The following is a 20,968-nucleotide window of genomic DNA, read 5'->3' on the forward strand; positions in this document are numbered from 1 at the left end:
CAACATTATTTGGAAAGGGGTACACAGCCTACAAAGTCTGAAAACCTCTATTGGATATAGCACCAGGCTGAGATGCAAGAGATTCACCCCCATCCCCCTGAGCAGGAACCCTCTTTTTGTTCTGTGCTTGTACAGCAGCTAGTATAATGGAGTCTCGGTCTGTGACTTGGGCCCCTAGGTGCTAGGGTAATACAAATAATAATAAAGATAAGGAGACCTGTGTCCCAGTCCCAGCTACTCTGGATTCAGCTTCCCACCTCAAGTACAGATTTACTGTGTGATACCATCCCCCATTTTTTAAATGGGGATAATAGTCCCTTACCTCGCAGGGGTGTTTAGAGGATAACATCCACTAATAATTGCGAAATGCTCTATTGTCATTGTGGTGAAGGACATATGAGCACCTAAGTAGACAGACACACAAAGGCTGCCCAACTACCCTGGCCTTCGCATTTCCTTTGTCAGGTTACTAAATGGTCATAATGTGAAATTTTGACGCCCAGCATCCATGTGGCCTCTTTGGTTATTCTGACTCCTCCTCTTGGCTGGCAGCAGTCTATGAGGCATGCTGCCTGCTTTTCTGCCCTCTGTGCTTTGATCACGTGGATATGGGATTGAGATCCTGGGAGTTGGGCTGCTCCTCCTGCCATCCTCCTTTCATGCCTATTTTTGGTCTTCTAGCAGAGTTGGCTGGCCTTGAACTCACTCCAGACACTGGGCCACCATCCCAAGGATTCATGTTTAATCTGCTCCTGATTTAAAACAGCCAGTGGAAGGTCAAGGACTGATCTTTTCAAAGATTTAAAGATGGAGTTAACACAGTCAGTGGTCTAATCTTTGGCTGTTAGAGGGGATGAATTAAGCTACATACCTTTGAGATTTTTGATTCCCAACATGAAGCATTGGAGCATAAAAGCTTTTAAAGGAGATACTTGCCCTATTTTTGTCCCCCAGAAGAACTCACGTCCAGCAACATGTCATATTTGCTAAACCTCAGCTAAAAAAACTGGGCTGGATTTTCTGGAGTTGTTGCAGCTATCAGAATCACAACAAAGGCAATATGCAATGAAGAAGAGCTCTGTGTAGCTCAGAGTTTGTCTTTCTCATCAACAGAGGTTGGTCCAGTAAAGATATTACCTCAACCACCTTGCCTCAGCAAAGGCAATAGCCATATGAGCTGTTGGACTGAACAGTCATATTTAGACTGCGCTCCTAAACATGGTACATTACATTGCCATTTGGCTCATCTGGTTGATTCTCTCCAGCTGTAGCTGGGTAGGCCTCATAAACTCACCCACTAAGAGCATATTCCTTTTTTACTTTGCCTGAAGTCATCTCACCGGATACTTTCCATATCCCTTTCCTGGGTCTTTCTCTGTTGCTGAAGTCTGTGAGCTGTTGGGTACCTGCATAGTACCCACAAGCTTAGCAGCTCTTTCTGATTTTGAGGCATAATTGCACGGATAAGCTGACACAACTGTGGACATGAGCTTCTGTTTATGCTTGAAGGTAGTCCTCTTGGCTTCCTTTCTGGAGCCCTTCTTTGGTGCTCAGATAAACAATTTTAAGTTTCAGGTTGTATTTGGCATAAGTTTAGCTCTTTGTCTAGAGTCCTGTATGTGGTCTGCTTTCTACTGTGCTACGCAAGGTAGCTCTCCTGGCTGGTTTCTAATAAGAAGGTTGCTGTTGTACTGAGGACCAACATTTTTAGTTAACTGTGGCAAGCCCCATTGGTGCTGATTCTCCACTTCATCTGCTGTGCTGTAGAGGCAAAAAGAGACCATAAAGAGACAATTTAAAAGTCTATCTTAACTCATTAAAACCCAGTTTTGCTTATTTAAAGACGGTAGACTCTGGAGTCAGTTTAGAGGGCAACCTGAGTCTGCTTTATTCCTGCTAACTACATGGCAAGGAATTATAAAGAATAAATGAACACTGTAACTCTGTGTATAAAAACTGGGAGAACAATAAAAGAATACAAGTTAGGCAATCACATAGGGATATTCTTGATTATAGTAAAAGGAGGCTATGTGTATATACCAGTAAACAGATGAATGCCATGAGTTAAGCAATAACCTTCCATGGCCGTTTGGTATCTTAATCTTAACCTCTTGTTTGCACACAAGCCTCGCTCACAGACACAAATCAAGTTATAGTCAAGTTCAGTGTTAATAGTTTAAAGATTGTATCTAATCCTTTTGTTATCTAGGTATAGTTTTCACCTGTTGATGTGTGCGTGTGTTTCAGATAAATTCTGTCTGTAGTCTCTCTTTAATACTCTTTGGGGAAATTCATCCTTAACTCCAGTGGCTTTGAATTTGGTCCTTTGCTTTGTTTTTATCTAACATACAGCCACATGTGACTAGTTGGTTATCTGGGTCTTCATACTTGCTGATGGTGTTCAGCTTCACTTCAGGAGTGGTCAGCTTGTCATCATGGTCCAGGTTAGCTTCTGTCTAAGGTCTTGTGACTGGTGTCATCAGGGTCCAGATTTATTCCCTACGTTTTCACTTGGAGTTCAGTGGTAGCTTCCTGTCATGCTTTAGGATAATCATATTTCTAAGTCTTAGCTGTCTGGTTTAGAGGGAAACCTCAGTTTCCCATTTCTGAATCTCCAATTTAACAGTACACTCTCTGTTAACTTCAGTGACACAAGTCTCAGCAAGCAATCATTAGTTAACCTTGTTTTCTTTTGTTTCAGTCTTTGTCATTTTATCGCTTACACTTTCATTAGTCATGTGTTAAGACAGGATGGCATGAATGCATAGTTGTGAAAGCTCTTATTACTTGTAATGGCCAGTTGTAAATTCTCTTTGACCTTCACTGTTTCACTGGTTCTTTGAGAATAGATAACCTATGTAAGAGAGTGCTCTTAATGTTACTCATTTTTGGTTTATGTAGAACAAAGAATAATAGAAATTATTGTAAATGGAGAGGTGATGGCCTTGTCTCACACTCAAAAATAGCTAGCAAGCATTGTTAGCTCATTATAAAATGAGTGTTAAACACACAGGTTTCTTGTCTGTCTCTAGGAAGATACTTTAATACATCCAGCAAGTATTAATAATTATAAAGAAATAAATAAATAAAATAATTCAATTGTCTTTGCAATACAGCTATTGTCATTAACATTAGAGAACAGTAGACTGTTATACATAATTAGTACATTAACAAGCAAAGCAGCCACATTAAACCACTATGTACCCTGAATATTCAGCAGCACTTGACAGTAGTCAGAAATACTGAATTTATTAGCCAGTTATCCATATTCTTTCTCCCCTCCCCCCAAACCTTGATCTCTTCTTAGGGAGTACAAGAGGATAGCCTGCTATTAGGAAATGTGCATACCATATAGGGCCAATTCTTAATTCTTGAGGTCAAAGGGACTCCCCCTGAGTAGGGCAGAGTAAAAAGAGAATAAAGCCCATTTTTATAATTAAAACAAAAAAACATAATGGCCAACATTTTCAAAAGTGACCACTGATTGTGGCTGCCTTAATCTTTGGATTTCCACTTTAAAGGGGTCCGATTTTCAGAAGATGCTGAATACCCAACTTCTGAAAATTAGATGAAAATTAAATTGGATGCCTAAAAACTGAGTCACACACTGATACAGCAGTTTATTCATATAAGTATAGAGTCCTTTTTACAAGGACAATACTTTTATTTTAAAAAAGAAATTGAATTTCATTTCACAGTTGTGCAAACCCCCCTCATGGAAGTGCTGTTGAAGAGGGGATGCAGGATTAGGCTCTATGTCTATTTTGTAAGCTAATTAGAATACAGTTTTTAATACCAGTAAGTGGAGCAACCGTCCATATGAACAGGAACCATACAAATGGCTGCATTCATATACGCCAGACTGATTCCCCCAGACATTTGATATATAATACCAATGCTAATACAAATAAAGTCCATGGAATAGGATGTTGTCACAGTATAAATATCTCCCACTTTGAAAAGAAATGTCCTGGCATTGCATCTACATTTATTTTTGATAAATGTCTTCTTACCTAGCAGATGGTAAGCATTATCCCATGACAAAATTCTATTCCACCACAGTTAGGGGATAAATTTTCTAAGCATTGCTTTCAGTTTTTAATTCAGGCACTGCTTGTTAAGATTTGTCAGGAGTGGGGCAGCTATATCCTTGTTCTTTGAAAACTAGTAGCATCTTTTTAATGTTTCATAGGATGTCTTCAGTAAAATAGGAAATGATGTAAAGTGCTTAGGGTTATTAGCAGACATGCCAAACCCATGAAAAAATGCAGAAATGTGGCTGTTTTTGGCTTAATTGGCTTGCGAGTTGCTTGTTGGCTAGTTTTTGGCTTGTACTTTGTTGCTTGTTTGGCTTGTACCTTGTTGCTTTTTTTTTTTTTGATCAGCTCCTGGCAAGCAGGGGGCAAGGAGAGGGCAACGGGGGAGAGAGTCACAGGTGCACAGCAGGCCCATCACAGTCCCAGACTGCATGTCGGGGGGATCTAGTCACATAGAATGTTGGGGTCCTTAGGGATTGGGTTGTTTAAGCCTTAGTTTTCGCCTTGTTTTGTTTGGGATTGGGTTGTTTTGACCATTGTTTAGCTTGAGTTTTGGCTTATTGTGAAAGTTGGGGTGTTCATTTACCTTGTGAAAGTTGGCAACTGTGGTTATTACGGATACATTTTGAAACTTTTCTTGGGTTTTAGCAAAGCAATTCCTGTTAAAGTAAAAGGAGTCACTCAGCTGAAACGGCTAACATTGTTTTTTAAGTGTTTTTATGCACCTTTGTCTCACTATAAGAAGCAAACACAGTTTAGCCTGTTGATAGGTTTCCATTTTAGGATGTTATTCTGCAAGTTGATTGGAAAGTTCTTTTATTGGGTGCAATATTTAAGCAAGGTACTGAAGTTCTCACACAAATAGTTTTAACTTTTATTACAATGTGTTAGTGTGGGAGACCTGATTTTCACAGTGGAACAATGAGATAGCAGTAGGAGAGATGGAAGCAGCACAGAGGAGTTTTTAGTGTAGAGTCAGGAAAGCGTGCACAGTAAAGGACACTTGCTAGGGGTGTGGGAAGCTGACTGGCAGGGCTTACGTGGTCCTGGTAGTGACATGCAACAGGCCCAATTAGAAGTACTTCTTGAGAGTTGCATATGCATTCAGTTTCAGTGACTTAACTGGTATTCAGAGTTTGTAGGCATCCAGACAGGTGTTCTGCCTGTTTTTGTAAACAATGACAGGGTCACTAGGCCAAGCCCTGAAAACAGAGATGTTCTCAGAGCATAAAAACTTGACAAGTCTTAAACCAGTTTCCATTATATGTAATACTTTACATTTCTGCTTAGATTTGCTATATAGCTGTACATTTAGTGGCTATTTTATCAGAGCTATTCTCACAGCTATACACTCGCAGAGTAGGGGGAGGGGAGAAAATGTATTTTTTTCAACTGAAAACCCAAAGGAGATTATAAGATTATACTTTGCTCAAGTTAACCTCTGTTTTGCAACAATTTGATATTTTTCTCGGCAGATTGACTCTTTCAACTTTCGTTTCTCGTTTAGCTATCTGCTATTTTAAAGCCTCTGCTAAAGTCCAATACCTTGTGCATAATGCTTCCGACCTGAGCAAGCTGTTTGCCATGTTGTAATAAAAGTTAAAACTATTTGTGTGAGAACTTCAGTACCTTGTTTAAATATTGCCCCCAATAAAAGAACTTTCCAATCAACTTTCCAATCATCATTGCAATAATGAAATTAAGGACTATTTATATCTGAACTGTCAGTGATAATTTCCTACCAACTACTTGAAAAAAGCCCCACAAATAAAAATCTGCACCACAATGCACCCCTCTGTTCATTAATCTTACTACTTGTACCATTGAGTAAGAGGTAGAAGAATATTCAAGGTTTTAAGTTTGCAATACAGTTTGCTAATTAAATCGCTCCTGGAATTTGCTTTGCTGTTTGTTTTGGATTTGCAGTTCTAGCTAATAGTTTCAAAGGTTGCTGTGCATTTTTCAAGTTTATCTTATTGAATTTACCAAATGAAACAGGAAGTTAAAATGTACATGAGACTTTTCCATTGCCCAGAAGTGCTATGTCATCTCTGGAAGGCCATCAGCATTGGAATTTAATGCTGAGGCAATGATGTTTGTTTAAGAGGATTGGTGTCCAGAAATAAGCCACAGTGTCTAATCAGACACAGGGCCTGCCTGGGCAAAATGCCATGGCATTTATTGCGTGTGCATTTCTCAAAAGCAAAATGGCTACTTTCTGAGGAGGATGGAAGTGAAGTCTGGAAGAAATTAGGGTGCAAACTGGAGTTCCTGATTTCCTGAGAAGGATTTAAGTGTACGTAAATATACTGAAATAAATGAGTCTGGGTGGCTGTAATTTACTGTGAGCCAAATGGGGAATGTCTGTGGATGTGTAAGGGCTGAAAAGGAAGAACAACGTTTAGACCCTGCCAAAGCTCCCTTGAGTCCTGCTAAACATTCCCCTGGAAGAAAATATTTCAGAAGGAAAACGAGAAAGAAATCAACTGAGGAGGGAATAGAATCAGAACAGATTAAAAACAATGAAGAAAAAATCCAGAATGAAACACAGATTTCAAAAGACACAGAGATTCTTTCCTCGGGGATGGCACTGGGCGATTCCTTTACGTGGAGGATGCCAGTGGACAGTAATGTTCTGCCTGTGAATACAGACGTTTCAGTTGATCTTGTTAAAGAAAAAGCTTTGCCGAGTGAAGCAAGGAGTGATTCTTTCAATGGGGACAGTTGTTCTGTTGAAAACCAGAGATTCACAAAGTCTGATGAAACAGACACATGGTTAAATGAACAAAACAAGAGGAGTTTACAAAAAGGCTGTGCACAAAAGAGGAAATATTTGCATGATGACAACACAAGAGAACTAATATTCCAGAAGAAAGTTGGTGATTTTCATTTTGCAAAAACAGCTAGCTTGAACTCTGTTAACCACAGTAAACAGTGTGAAGAAATCGGGTTAAATGAGGTTTCTTTCAGAGTTAATGGAGATGTCCCTGCAAGGAAAAACTTTGAAAAGTCGCACCAGTTTCTGTTTGAAACCAACATTGATCCTCAGTTTGAACAAAAAGGATCTCATTCTTCTGATGCTGGCTTTCCTCAAATGCTAAAGGAAGTGGCATTTTATAGCATTCCACCAGACAGGAGCAAGGTAAATACCTTCTAGCATTAGAACATTAAAAAGTTAGCTCAGTGGAAAATACTTCAACAATGTCTTTATTTAGTTGCTAAGAAATCTTCCTGTCCTCTCTATGTAGCCCTGTTATTACACACTGTCACCCTGCATACAATCATAGTACAGTACACAGTACTTGATCTTTTATCCATTCACTTAAATAATAATATTCTAGTGTTGTACTAGTTTTCTGTCTGTAGCCTAATTTCAGATGTTTCCCAAATTTGATTTTTGAGAGAGGAATGAAGTAGCTTTTAATATCCATAGTAAGTTTTCTTTTCAGTTCTTGGGAAGCAGTAAGCTTATGTGTTACATCAAGGATTGTAGCAGATGGAATGGAGAGTTTATAATTGATTTCATTTACTGTCTATTGAAAGCCTCATATATATTGCGTTAAATAGAAAATGTGAGTGCAGATTGTATTAACATTGCACTTTCATCTGAGATTCTCAAGATGCTTTACAAACATGAAATAAACTTTACAGTACCCCTCGGAGACCAGAAAATATTATTATTCTCATTTTACAGATGCAGAAACTGAGGTGCAGACTTAGTCAAAGGGAGTCTGAGGCAAAGCTGAATTTAGAATCTAGGGCTCCAGATTTCTGGTCTCTGTGCTTGAACCACGTGACCTTCTGCCCCACCCTTATTCAACAAGTTGAAACGTACCGCTATGGGCCAGTTGGCAGGATCTGAGTGCAAGGTCACAGTTAGCTCATTGCTGCTGAAGGTTTGAGGGGTTTGTCTAGCTGATATAACTGGAAGTGTTCATGGACTGCAGAATGAGTCTAATTCCCATTTGTGAGAGGGAGTGAATAGGGTCTTTGAAGGTATGGGGGTTGGGGGGAGGGAGCTATTAGTGAATGGGGAAAACAGGAATATCTTTGGATCTCTTTCCACTAAAATGGAATATTTGGAAAAACTAAATATGGACTAAAACTAAAATGGAAAAACTAAATATGAGCCTATAGTTTGTGTAACTTACCTTTGTAAGGAGTGCCACTACATTACTCAAGATTTTAACAAAATGCCATTATCTATTTAGCAACGATATGGGATTCAGTCTTTGTCAACACAAACAAGATGTACTGCTTTAACTATATTGTTATAGTTAAAGTGGTAAAAGTTCCCTGGTGTGATCTCAATTATATTGGTGTAAGTTTACTTATGGTGGTATAACTTACTCCTGTATGCATGGGGAATAAACTATATTAGTATAAAGCATTGTTACATGGGTATAAATGCATCAACACTGGGGGTTGTGCCCCTTTAGTTATTTTGGTAAAAAATCACACCACTCACGTATGTAGTTTTATACCAGTACAAAATCTGTGTGCAGAACAGGCCTAATATATGATCTCAACAGAGCAGATGAGTTGGTGAAGGAGATTGTTTATGTTCAGATGTCTTGGGGGACTCTATTGCAAAACAATTTGTAACCACACCTGGCTTTTACATGAAAGCTGGTCCAGACAGGGGCACAGCCTTCTTCCAACATGCATTCTAAAGTCACTCCCACTTCCCTCTGATTACCCCTTATCACTAAGGAGGTGCTTGGACAAGGGGGGACAGGTGTCTTTAATACAGATGTTAATATAAAATAGTCTATTAGTGGAAATTAGACAAATAGATTAGAATCAGAAATTAAATATATTTCAGTATGCAACACAAGAATTGTTCATTGCGCAAATCCACCAGCCTTATACTATCACCTCTAGCAGATTTTACCTGCATACTATTAGTGATCTTAGTGTGCAACTCCCATCTGAACTCATTCTTCATAGTATCTAGCGGGTCTCAATGACAGGCTACAGACTGCAGTGCATGTGTGTGTATGTGTGTGGTGTTTATGCCAGCAGGAGAAAAAAAAACTCTTGGCCCCTTTAAGGAGCACCCCATCCTCCTTTTTGGCATTCAGCCCCCTTGTGATCTTGAGGAGCAGAGGAGGGGGACTCTAGGCTGATTGGTGGGACACAAGGGTGTAATAAAACAAATTGATGTCTGCACACTTCATAGGAGGGTTATAAACACTTCCCCAAGCCCTGAGGGCCATACTGCATTGGAAGAATAACTCCCTTCTTCCCTCTCGGTATTAGAGTAGGACTGGGTCCTTTGAGCCTTGCTGTGAGCATTATGCTAGGCAAGGCCTGGGTAGTGGGGATTCCACCTTCTTCTTAGCAGCCCAAGGACCTGGTAGGTTAGTTAGGTTGTAAAATTTATTTTTGTTGCAACTTACCAAGTGCAGGTAATCATTTGATAGGGTTTCCGGCTCCCTGATCAACTAGATTTGGAAGTGGGTTAGGAGACAACATTTCCTAAAGGAGGTGCGGAATGGGGTTGGGACTTGTAATAACTGATACGGCAAAGAGACAGGCCCTTCTTCCCTACCCCATTAACCTTCAGATAAGGGAGGGCAGGGGTCTCAGCAAGGGTGTTGGGACGAGATTAATTGTGTAGGGGACTGAAGGCAGCCTTGGTGGTGTGGATTACAAAGGAAGGATCAATTGCATTGGACAGGTTATTGCCAGATAGCTCCCAGATGTGTTACTTAATAAAGTTGCGGCCTAGTTAAAGCACATTCCTGGTGTCCAGGATAATGCAGCTCTTTGCTCTGATGCAGAGGGACTTAAGCCAATTGCTGATTATATTAAGCTCCCTTGCGCTGCAGCCGAGATCCAGCATCTTACCCTCTACAGGATTAGTACCTTTAGTTTGGATCCTGACTTCTAGGACACTAATCTGCCTTTTCCTACATATGTATATGGAACAATATCGGTCTTGTATTTAAAGCGCAAGATTAAGAATGATAGATTTGGGTTCCATTTTCAGCTCTGCCACAGACTACCTAGGTGACTTGGTCAAGTCACATATCCTCTTTGTGCCTCAGTTTAACTACCTGAAAAATGGGGGATAATACTTACTGAACTGGAACAGTTAATAATTAATATTTATAGAGCACTTTGTTATGGAAGTATTGTTATATAAATAATTTTTGATTAATTTTATTTGTCATGAATCTGTATGCAAATATCATATGTTGGGCTGTATCTGATATAAAAAATATCCAGCACAAGATAATAATACATTCCTATTGTGTGACATGCTATCCGAACAATATGCCACAGTAGAAGAAGTTTACAGGTATAATGATGACATTTCTCACCAGATCCAAGTTACTTTTAAAGAGAAACCTCAAAACTTTTTTCCCTCACATTTGGAAAGTTCAGCATGGGATCCATGAGAGTATACAAGCTGATATCTCTGTAGAATTCATTTGTCACCATAAGAGAGAAATTCTTCTTGGCCCAAAACTTCACGTCGTTTTTGATTCATTCGGTTCTTTTTCGTCATGTATAGCACTACGGACATGTATGCATCTAGTATAGAGTAAGCTAGAATTCAAAACAAATCATTTCATTTGGCCAATTTAATTTGACTGGAAACAATTTCTTTGAGATTTTCAGGTAGCTGAAAAAGTAAAAAAGAAAAAAAACCCTCCCCCCCACCTGATTTCACGTTGACCTGAAATGATTTTTTTCTTCAGTTTTTCAGTTCAGCTACTAAACCAGAAAATGTGGTTATATGCAGAGCTCTAGTTTGTACAGTGCCTAGTACAATGAGACCCTGATCTAATTTGCAATACAAATAAATAAATAATTATTATTTTTCAGGACAGAAAGGATATCAGGACAGAGGTAATATGTACCTGTAATACTTTTCTTTACAATATGTGTTGCTATTAAATAAAATTTAGAGTTTACAATAGCAACCAATGCATCTGACAGAGCAAATAATTCTGGGATAGTAGTAATGCTTTTATTGCATAGGTCATACACCATTGCAAATAGCTCTGAGATAACAAAATACCTTTCAAGTGTTTCCACTATCACGCCAACTCCTGTTATCTACTTTTACAGTATTTCAGTTTAAGTGATGAAAAAGTGCCAGTATTTTTCCTCCAGAATCAGGTGTAAAGCACAGAGTGCAGGGTTCATTGATTAAACTTGTTGACATGAGCTCTCCAGCTTACTAATAACCTGACATTGCTCAACAGAGATCATTTGTGAAAACTCCTGAGTGCCAGCTGGTAACCTTGGGGTCACTCTCGAAGTCACACCCATGTTTGATTTTTGTGCATATATCCATGCTTGCCTAAGCACAAGTCATCGCCATTCATATAAGTGTTCATTTTTTCTTTCTGAATCACATGCCCAGTCTGCTCTTTAACTTGCATTGAAAATACCTGTGCAGAAAAAAAAAACACTGCCTTCTCTCAGCACTGAGTAATGCTCTGGTTTTGGGAGAATTTGAAAATGTCCCATTGACCCCTGTATATCTGTCTTCTCTCTTGTTTTTTGGTCTCCTCTTCTTCAATCCTCAAGTTTCAGGGTATAAACACTTCACATTATATCAGGGTTTGCACTTCTCTCTGTACATGTCGGCAAAAGGATACCGTATTTTATGTACCATCCGTGCACTTGACCATTTAAAGTCGATTTCATCTTCACTTCTTCCTTGTTTAATCTTCCATAAAAAGAATAAAGAAAATTTAGTCCCAGTCCTTCAGTGCTATTCTTGGGCCCATGTGTTCTGTAATCCTCTTTTTGGAGTTGGTGTTGAACCACTGAAGCCAATGGCTCTTTGACCTATGTACAGCTTGTGTTTTACTGTGAAATGCAGAGGGAGGAACTTACAGGCAGGATCAGCTGCAGCAGTAAAGGCGAGTCAGTTCTCTCAAAATGGTAGAATCAGAAAATGGGCAGCGCATCACTAGGTGCCCCAAGAAGCCATCATCAGTGGGAGGCCAGGAATGTCCATAGCATGAGCCATAGCACTTTATCTCTGTCTCCCCCTCTTAGGAACCCTGCTGCTGCCTTTAAAATCTATTTAAGCTTGCATTAATCCAGGATTTGCTTCCCGGTCTTGATTGTCAAAAACTATGCCATTGGATTGGTACTATAAACATTAAGAACTTCTCCTCTAATAGTTTATACCAATAGCACTTTTGTGGGATATAAAAAATGTATGGTGTGCATACAACATTTACTGTTGAAAGCAGAGTTCTTCTTCGAGTACTTGTTCATATCAATTCCAATCAGGTGTGCGCATACCGTGGGCATGACAGCCAGAAGATTTTTCCCCTAGCAGCATCCATAGGGTCAGCCTGGGAGCCCCCTGGAATCACACCTTCATGGCGCCCAATATAGGGCCCTGCCGACCCCCCGCCCTCAGTTCCTTCTTATCGCCAGTGACAGCTAGCTGGAACTTCCCTCACTCTTGCTTCTGCAAGCGCCTTTAGCAGTGTCCTGTGGTATTTTGTATATAGTTAGTAGTTTTTGTCTTAAGTTAATAGTAGTAGTAGGCTAAGTTTTCATTGTGGGGGTCCCCCCACCATTTCTCCCCCGCCACTGGGGCATGCCTCGGTTGCCAGGGTTCAGACCGTGTGTAGTCTGCAGAAAGTTGATGGCAAAAAGTGATCCGCATGCTTTTTGTTTGAAGTGCCTTGGCGAGAGTCACCAAAAGGACAAGTGCTGCTTTTGTAAAGGGTTTCAGCGAAGGACCCTTAAGGATCACGAGCAGAGACTCAGGCTTATCCTCATGGGGGCAGCCCTCTCCCCGCAATCTGACCCTGGGTTGGCGGAGCCTGTGCCAACCACCTCCTCCTCCGTGCACAGTGCACTGGCGCCGATGGGGCACAAGTCCGCTCCTAGAAAGGAGACTAAGGACTCACGGCACCAACACGGCACTGAACGTAAGACTTCTGGTAGGCGCCGATCTGCATTCCCTGGAATAAAGAAGAAAAAGAGGCAGGAGAGAGGGCGCTCTTCCCTTCCTAAGCCTAAGGAGACAGCGACAGGGAACCACAACCCACCCAGCCTACTTTGGGCAAGGCAGTTCCAAGAGGCTTATCAACTCCTGCCCTGCAAGACATCCAGTCGAATCCGGCCCACTACTGTTCTCCGAACCATCATGGCTGGGACATTCAACTCCCCTCCACTCTGGAGACGTTTGAGGCAGCGCAGGACCTTATTCGCCTGACGGCTCCACCTTCTCCCAGGAGGGACGAGGCACCAGTGTCAGCCAGGCTGCCTATTCCATATAGGGGCAAGCCGGCAATGATGTCACGCCCCGCTCCCCATCTCTGGTGTGCCACTCCCTGGCACCAGCTGCCCATGTCGGGGGAACCACATCAGGAAGCCCTCATGCTGTGCGACTTTTGTGTAGAGCACTCGATACACCTGCAAGCATCGTACCTCCCTGGAGTACAGAATGACTTGGCGGATCGTCTCATCAGGTCGTTCCATGGCCACAAGTGGTCCCTTCACCCAGGTGTTGTGAACTCAATCTTCCATCAGTGGGGCTTTCCCCAGATAGACCTGTTCGCCACGCAATAGGAAGTGTCAACAGTTTTGCTCCTTCCTGAATCACAGCCCAGGCTCCATCACGGGCGCGTTCCTCCTCCCATGGGGAGGCCATCTCCTATACATGTTCCCGCCCATCCCTCTCATTCACAAGGTGCTCCTCAAGATTAGGAGGGAATGAGCTTTGATGATATTGATAGCTCCAGCCTGGCCCCACCAGCACTGGTACACATCACTCCTGGAAATGTCTGTGGAAGCTCCAGTCACCTTGCTGCTCTTCCAGGACTTAATAACGCAGGATCATGGCCATCTCCAACATCCCAATCTTAAGTCGCTCCACCTCACAACGTGTAAGCTCCATGGCTGAACCTAGTGGAGCTTTCTTGCTCTGATCACATCAGACAAGTACTCCTTGGCAGCAGGGAACCTTCCACGAGAGCTACCTACCTTGCCAAGTGAAGGAGATTTTCAATCTGGTCAGCGCAGCACTGTTTGTCTCTGATGCGGTTAGTGTCCTCTGTGTCACTAATACTGGACTACCTTCTCCACCTCAAGCAGCAGGGACTGTCTATGTCATTAGTAAGAATTCACGTAGCTGCCATCTCTGCCTTCCACCCAGGCGCAGAGGGATGCTCAGTCTTTGCCAACCTGTTGGTCAGCTGTTTCCTTAAAGGTCTCAGCAGGCTATACCTGCAGGTCTGGCAGCCTGTCCCGGCTTGGGACCTCAATTTGGTCCTATCCAGACTTAGGGGGCCACCATTTGAGCCTTTGGTAACGTGCTCCCTGCTCTCTCTTACATGATGGCATTTCTGGTACAATAACCTCAGCTAGGAGGGTGTCTGAGCTCAGGGCCCTAATATCAGAGCCCCCTTACACTGTATTCCATAAGGACAAGGTTCAGCTCAGGCCTCACCTGTCTTTTCTGCTGAAGGTTCTTTTCCAATTTCACATCAACTAGGACATCTTCCTCCCTATATTCTACCCTAAGCTGCACTCGAGTGGTAGGGAGCAAAGGCTTCACTCATTGGATGTCTACAGAGCATTAGCATCGAGAGAACAAAATGGTTTCAAAACTGCTGACCAGAGCTGCCAGGGTCCCTTTTCAACCGGGTGTTCTAGTTGAAAACCGTCCACCTGGTCACCCCAGCTTCAAGGCCTAAAGTGCGGAGGCTGCCATCCCAGGAGTTATGTTGACATCAGAGGGTAGGAGGACCCAGGCCCAGCAACTTCACCGGGTCCCAGCCCTAACAGCAGCAGATGATTCCGCCACTTGGTTAGCAGGGAATCCAGCCACAGCACGCTGACCTGGATTATGGCAGCAACGCAGCTGGACTATAGTCGGCTGTCCCTGGGCTACTTACAACCCTCCCCTTGGGGTATATCTGGATCCTTGGGTCGTCCTCCATCTTCCTGGGATACACTGCCCATGGCAGTCCCAGCAGCTTCTCAGCGTCTGGGGTGTCTGACAGCTCTGGTAAGTCTGGCAAGTCCTCAGCACAGCAGAGGTCCTCTTCAGGTTCCCGCTCCAGCAGCAGGCAGGGAGTGTCTGTCTCTCTTGGTGGCTCCAGTACAACTGAGCTTCAGGGCCCACCTTTTGTATTTCCTGTCTTGCCCCTCCACGTCCAGTGGGGCAGGCGTGGCCTTCCTGGCTCCGCCAACCAGGAGTTAGTCTGTTGTTTCTTCTGTCAATATTGAAGGGAGGCCATGCCCCCTCACTCCAGGCCCATTCAGTCATGTTCCTTCTGCTGAGACTGCCAACCAGGGTGGGGGTTAGTGCCAGAACGGCTTTTGTGATGAGGACATCTGGCCTTTGGGAAGTGGATTGAGACTGCCAAATGCCTTTCTCATCCTTCCAGAATCTGGACAACACTGGAAGCATGAGTGTCAAACAATGTCAATTTAAAATAAGATTTTTTTCTCTTTGGTTTTGACTCCATGGCTACACGTGCCATTTGTATGTGTCACAGATTTTAACATGACATTCTGAGATTGCCCTGAAAACCACTCCCTTGTGGTCAGGGGAATCTAATGTGCTGCATTTTCACTCTGTGCTGTTCCAAATCTACGTAACTGTTGCAATTCAGTTAACCATGGAGTGGGCCAAAGGTCTGAGTTTGTATGTAAAAATGGTCAGAGAAAAATTATAATGTCAACATACTCCTTTTTTAAAGAAGTCATGTAAAGAATAGAAGAGAACTACGTTCATGTGGACAGAGACACAGAAATTGTTTAAAGTGAGGGGAAAAAGAAAACTGTATTTTTAATATTAGACATCAGGCCTTTCCAGTTGACATCACCTCTTTAATAAACTCTCCCCAGTAAAGTGGCAGATGGTTGATTTGATTTATACTGTGGTCTGGTTGTTGTGTAATGAATAGAAGCTGAGGCTGCTGAAAAAAATATTTAGCATGCTTGCATAAAAGAAAAGGAACTTGTATTTCAGACAGTACTTTTCCATACACCTTAAAAATAAAGGAAATGAACAGAGGTATTTTAAATTAGCCTTTTGTCATGTAGGCTTCTCCATTTTCTTCTATATGATATGTATCTCTATATAGGCACTATATTTCCACCTCTCTTCCAATTTCACACTGTCATATGACATCTTTAAGTAAATAGAAACTCTACTCAGCATATCTTTTCTATTCTGCGTTTTAAACAAATACCATACAGCGTTTCCCTTCCTGTCTTTTCTGTGGCCTTCCATTAAAGGTGTATCTACGCAGCAGGATTATTTTGGCAGCATGAAGTGTACATACATGCATAGCCCCCTTAGCATGGGTATAAATAGCAGTACAGATGGTGAGGCACAGATTAAGCCAGTAGACTAAAGGCACATCTGAAGGGTGTGAGTATGTACTGGAGTACATACCCTACACATTCTCTACTGGCCCAAGCTGTGCCTACTGGCTACACTGCTATTTTTAGCAGGGTATAGTGTCCCACTGCTGGAGCCTTTCCCCTCCACAGGAGAAGGCTCTGGCAGTGGGGGGTAGTGGGGAAAGACTGTCAGCTCTCTGCTGCTGAGCCTTCCCTCTCCCTATGAAGAGGCTTTGGAAGTGGGGGTTGGGGGCAGTGGGGAAGTCCCTGCTGCCTCCTTCAGCCAGAGCAAAGGCTCAGCCTTTCCCAGTTGTCTTTCCCACTGCCAGAGTCTTTCTTCACTGTAGTGAAAGGCTCTGGTAGCTGGGGGCAGCTGAAGCCTTTCCCCCCTTTCACTTAGTCTGCTTACGCCTAGCACTGGCTTTGCACAGAAGTACTGTTTGCTTTCTAGTACTGGTACCTGTATCTGTCACTTACATAAAGTAAAACAGTATCATTGTGATGATCTTTTATATTCATCTGACCAGCTGGCCGCACTGTGCAATTTGTTGAATACTTTGATTAGCGAATAATCTAAATTTTGTAAAACAAAAAAATCAAACAATACATTGTGGGAGCCACTCTTCACTAACTTCATCAATTTCACATTCTGATTAAATGCCCCTTCCCCTCCCATCAGCCTACCTCCAAGTGCTTGATACATCCATTGTTATGTGTTAATTTAGTAATGTTTGTGGGAAAGCCACATACTTGTTTCTACCACCACTGTTGTTCCACTGAAAGAAGAAAATTTCAGTTTGCAGCAGGTTCCATAGATGTCCTCCTAGCAGAGGCTATCCAGGACACATCCTTGAATTTAGAAGGAACGAATGTCATCATCTAGTCTGACTCCATTAATGCAACTCCCTGGGTTGCACTTGAATAGATGTGTTTGAATTAGGGCTTATCTACACTTGAAATACCACAGTGGCACAATTACAGCGCTGCAGCTGTGCTGCAGTAGCACTTCAGTGTAGATACTACCTATGCCAGCAGGAGGGGTAGGTACTCCACCTCCCCAAGCCGCAATAGTTATGTTGACGGAAGAATTCTTCCATCGACCTAGCACTGTCTACACTGTGGGTTAGGTCATCTTAGCTTATGTTGCTTGAGGGTGTAGATTTTTCATGCCCCATAGCCACATAGCTGGGTCAACCTAACTTTTTAGTGTAGACCAGGCCTTTGTGCATCTCCCTGGCTAAACCTCTTCCTTCTCCTCCCCTCTTCCTTCCCCAGCTGATTCTGCCATTTGGCTCTCCAATGTAGTGTTGTGTGTGGTTTCTGCTTCTACTCTCCTCTTAGGGTGGACTCTCCCACAACCTTGCCCTGAAGGCCATTGGTGAAAATGAATAGAGCTCATTTGATGTAACATCCAAATCCACTGCATTTAGGTTCTTTTACGGTGACTACAACCATGGTATCTGACCACCAGAATATGTTGTTTATTTTCATATGCTTGGAATATTCTTAATAATAATAAGATATTATTATATTAGCAAGATTAACATAAAATCAAATTTCAGAAGTGACAAAAGATGGACAAAAGTTCAGACGTGACAAAGAAAGTATATGGTATATCCTATATATAGGCTTTTATCCTCTCTGATCCATCTTGCAGTTTTGCTATACACATGTTCCATATGCAGACTGGGAAGTTGTCTCTTGGGTGCTGTGCATCACTAGTTACTTTTCCTTGTGGGAGAAAAGTAATTAATTATTTTCATGACCTTCTTGTGTGTTTATGCACTGATCATTTTCTTTACACAGGGTTTAGGCTCCATTAGAGACTAATTAAACCAATTTTTTAAATTTCAGTATGAAAGGATTTTTGTAGTACAAAATATTTTTTTTAAATGTAAAATTCACAGGTTTTTGTTTTTTTGTGTGGTTTTGGTGCTGCAGGTCCAAAGCCATCCCTAAACTAATTATTTTCAGATAATACAAAAACAAATCTTCCAGATTTGGGGCAAAATTCTCTGATCCATTCTTTCTGATAGACATACTACTGTGTATTATGCACATTTATATTCCATATTGCACACATGTTCCGCATACAGAACAGTTAGTTACTATGTATCAGTGGGAAATGTAAAAGTGGAATGTATGCACTTTGGATTCAGAGTAAGGATAACAGATCCAAAGTGCTTATGAGAGTAGAGAATTTTACACTTTGAACCTTACTGGTAGGTTTCAATCTGACTGAATTGTTTTCTTGAAGTGATATATAGCCCTGGAGATTAGCGCCTACTATAATTTAATCTCTGTTTATAACAGATATTAATTATTGTTCATGTTACCTATATAATGTTAAAATTAATATTGTTTTGGGATACTTTGTCTTGTGTAACAATTTCTAAAAAAAGTTCAAAACAAGGATATTATATTATCAAAGGAAATTCAGATGCTGATGATTTAGTAGTTTAGAAGATTGTGAGTCTAATAATTGTATATTTCATAATGAAGAGAGCAAAGATACATAACAATTTTAACTGAAATAAAAATGTGATATACATTTTGTACCCTTCTCCTGACCCAAAGATGCCGGGTAGAAAAATCCATGATAATGAATGGTTGAAAGTTTTTTTCTGTAATAATTTCAATCTTTTTTTAGTCCTTAATAACTGGATTTATGTTTATATTCATTGTGTTTTAGATATCTGACATCCATGTTACTGGACAGTCAGAGGATATGTCTGCTAAAGAGAGGCTACTCCTGTGGACACAGCAGACAACTGAGGGTTATGCTGGAATCCGTTGTGAAAATTTCACTACCTGCTGGCGAGATGGAAAATTATTTAATGCCATCATTCATAAATACAGGTAATTGCACAGTTTATTTTGTTTTCATCTTTACACACATGGAAATATTTATTTGGGCATTTTAATATACATGAAGAGGCCATCCAGCAGAAAATAGGCTCTGTGGCTTTTGTCTTGCGGGGGACTAACTATGTGTTCTCTTGGGAAATCCCTTCCTTCTGTAGCCAAGAGACACATCTTTCTCAGAGCAGTCTTAATTCCAACCAGCCTACCTGAAAATATATTATAAGACCCCACCAGATATACTCAAGAGAACACCCATATAGCCTGTACAATATGATGGGGGCTAATTTAGCTACAACGAGTCAGGAAAAAGATCTTGGAGTCATCGTGGATAGTTCTCTGAAGATGTCCACGCAGTGTGCAGAGGTGGTCAAAAAAGCAAATAGGATGTTAGGAATCATTAAAAAAGGGATAGAGAATAAGACTGAGAATATATTATTGCCCTTATATAAATCGATGGTACACCCACATCTCGAATACTGCGTACAGATGTGGTCTCCTCATCTCAAAAAAGATATATTGGCACTAGAAAAGGTTCAGAAAAGGGCAACTAAAATGATTAGGGGTTTGGAGAGGGTCCCATATGAGGAAAGATTAAAGAGGCTAGGACTCTTAAGCTTGGAAAAGAGGAGACTAAGGGGGGATATGATAGAGGTATATAAAATCATGAGTGATGTGGAAAAAGTGGATAAGGAAAAGTTATTTACTTATTCCCATAATACAAGAACTAGGGGTCACCAAATGAAATTAATAGGCAGCAGGTTTAAAACAAATAAAAGGAAGTTCTTCACGCAGTGCACAGTCAACTTGTGGAACTCCTTACCTGAGGAGGTTGTGAAGGCTAGGACTATAACAGCGTTTAAAAGGGAACTGGATAAATTCATGGTGGTTGAGTCCATAAATGGCTATTAGCCAGGATGGATAAGGAATGGTGTCCCTAACCTCTGTTTGTCAGAGGATGGAGAGGGATGGCAGGAGAGAGATCACTTGATCATTGCCTGTTAGGTTCACTGCCTCTGGGGCACCTGGCATTGGCCACTGTTAGTAGACAGGATACTGGGCTAGATGGACCTTTGGTCTGACCCGGTACGGCCGTTCTTATGTTCTTATGTTCATAATGCATTGGTTCTCAACCTTCATCATCCCAGGGACCCCTTTTGCAATTTAGGAATCCTCCTGAGGCTGCCATTTCCCATCTAGCCAGGTTTCCCCTCCATTTAGCAATGTGGGAAGGGTCGGGTGGTGTGAAACATTCACATCTGTACATAACTTCCTTGGTCATAAGACTCCCAAGCTGAGGGCTTGTCTACACTTACCAGGGGATCGATGCATGGCGATTGATGCATTGGTGGTCGATTTAGCAGGTCTAGTGAAGACCCACTAACTTGAATGCAGATTGCTCTCCCATTGACTCCTGTACTCCACCTGAATGAGAAGCACAATGGGAGTTGACAGGAGAGCGTCTCCTGTCAACATGGCATAGTGTGGACTCCGTGGTAAGTAGGTCTAAGTACGTCAACTTCAGTTACCTTATTTACGTAGCTGAAGTTGTATAACTTAGATCGATCTCCCCCCGTAGTGCAGACAAGACCTGAGACACACATTCTAATTCAGGGGAATTTTGTACTGACTAGATGCCACTCATCCAGGAAAGAATTTTAAAGGGGCTATTTTCTTGAGTGTTACTTCCATTCCAATAGATAGTCAGAAGGAACTGCATA

General features: G+C 41.7%; 1 protein-coding gene across 7 annotated transcripts in view; it reads left to right on the top strand.

Annotated features, from left to right (window-relative positions):
• DST (dystonin) overlaps positions 1-20,968 on the top strand; it is a 436,076-nt gene that overhangs the window by 196,839 nt on the left and 218,269 nt on the right. For 6 of the 7 annotated variants that reach the window (XM_039528295.1, XM_039528296.1, XM_039528299.1 and 3 more), the window contains one exon: positions 19,078-19,244. In XM_039528295.1, coding sequence (XP_039384229.1) covers positions 19,078-19,244 — 167 coding nt within the window. Of the gene's footprint in view, positions 1-6,257; positions 7,180-19,077; positions 19,245-20,968 lie in introns of those variants that run through there. The other variant, XM_039528291.1, reaches the window with a different exon arrangement.

This window comes from Mauremys reevesii, linkage group 3 (assembly GCF_016161935.1).
Source record: "Mauremys reevesii isolate NIE-2019 linkage group 3, ASM1616193v1, whole genome shotgun sequence".
In the NCBI taxonomy this organism is placed as follows: domain Eukaryota; kingdom Metazoa; phylum Chordata; order Testudines; family Geoemydidae; genus Mauremys; species Mauremys reevesii.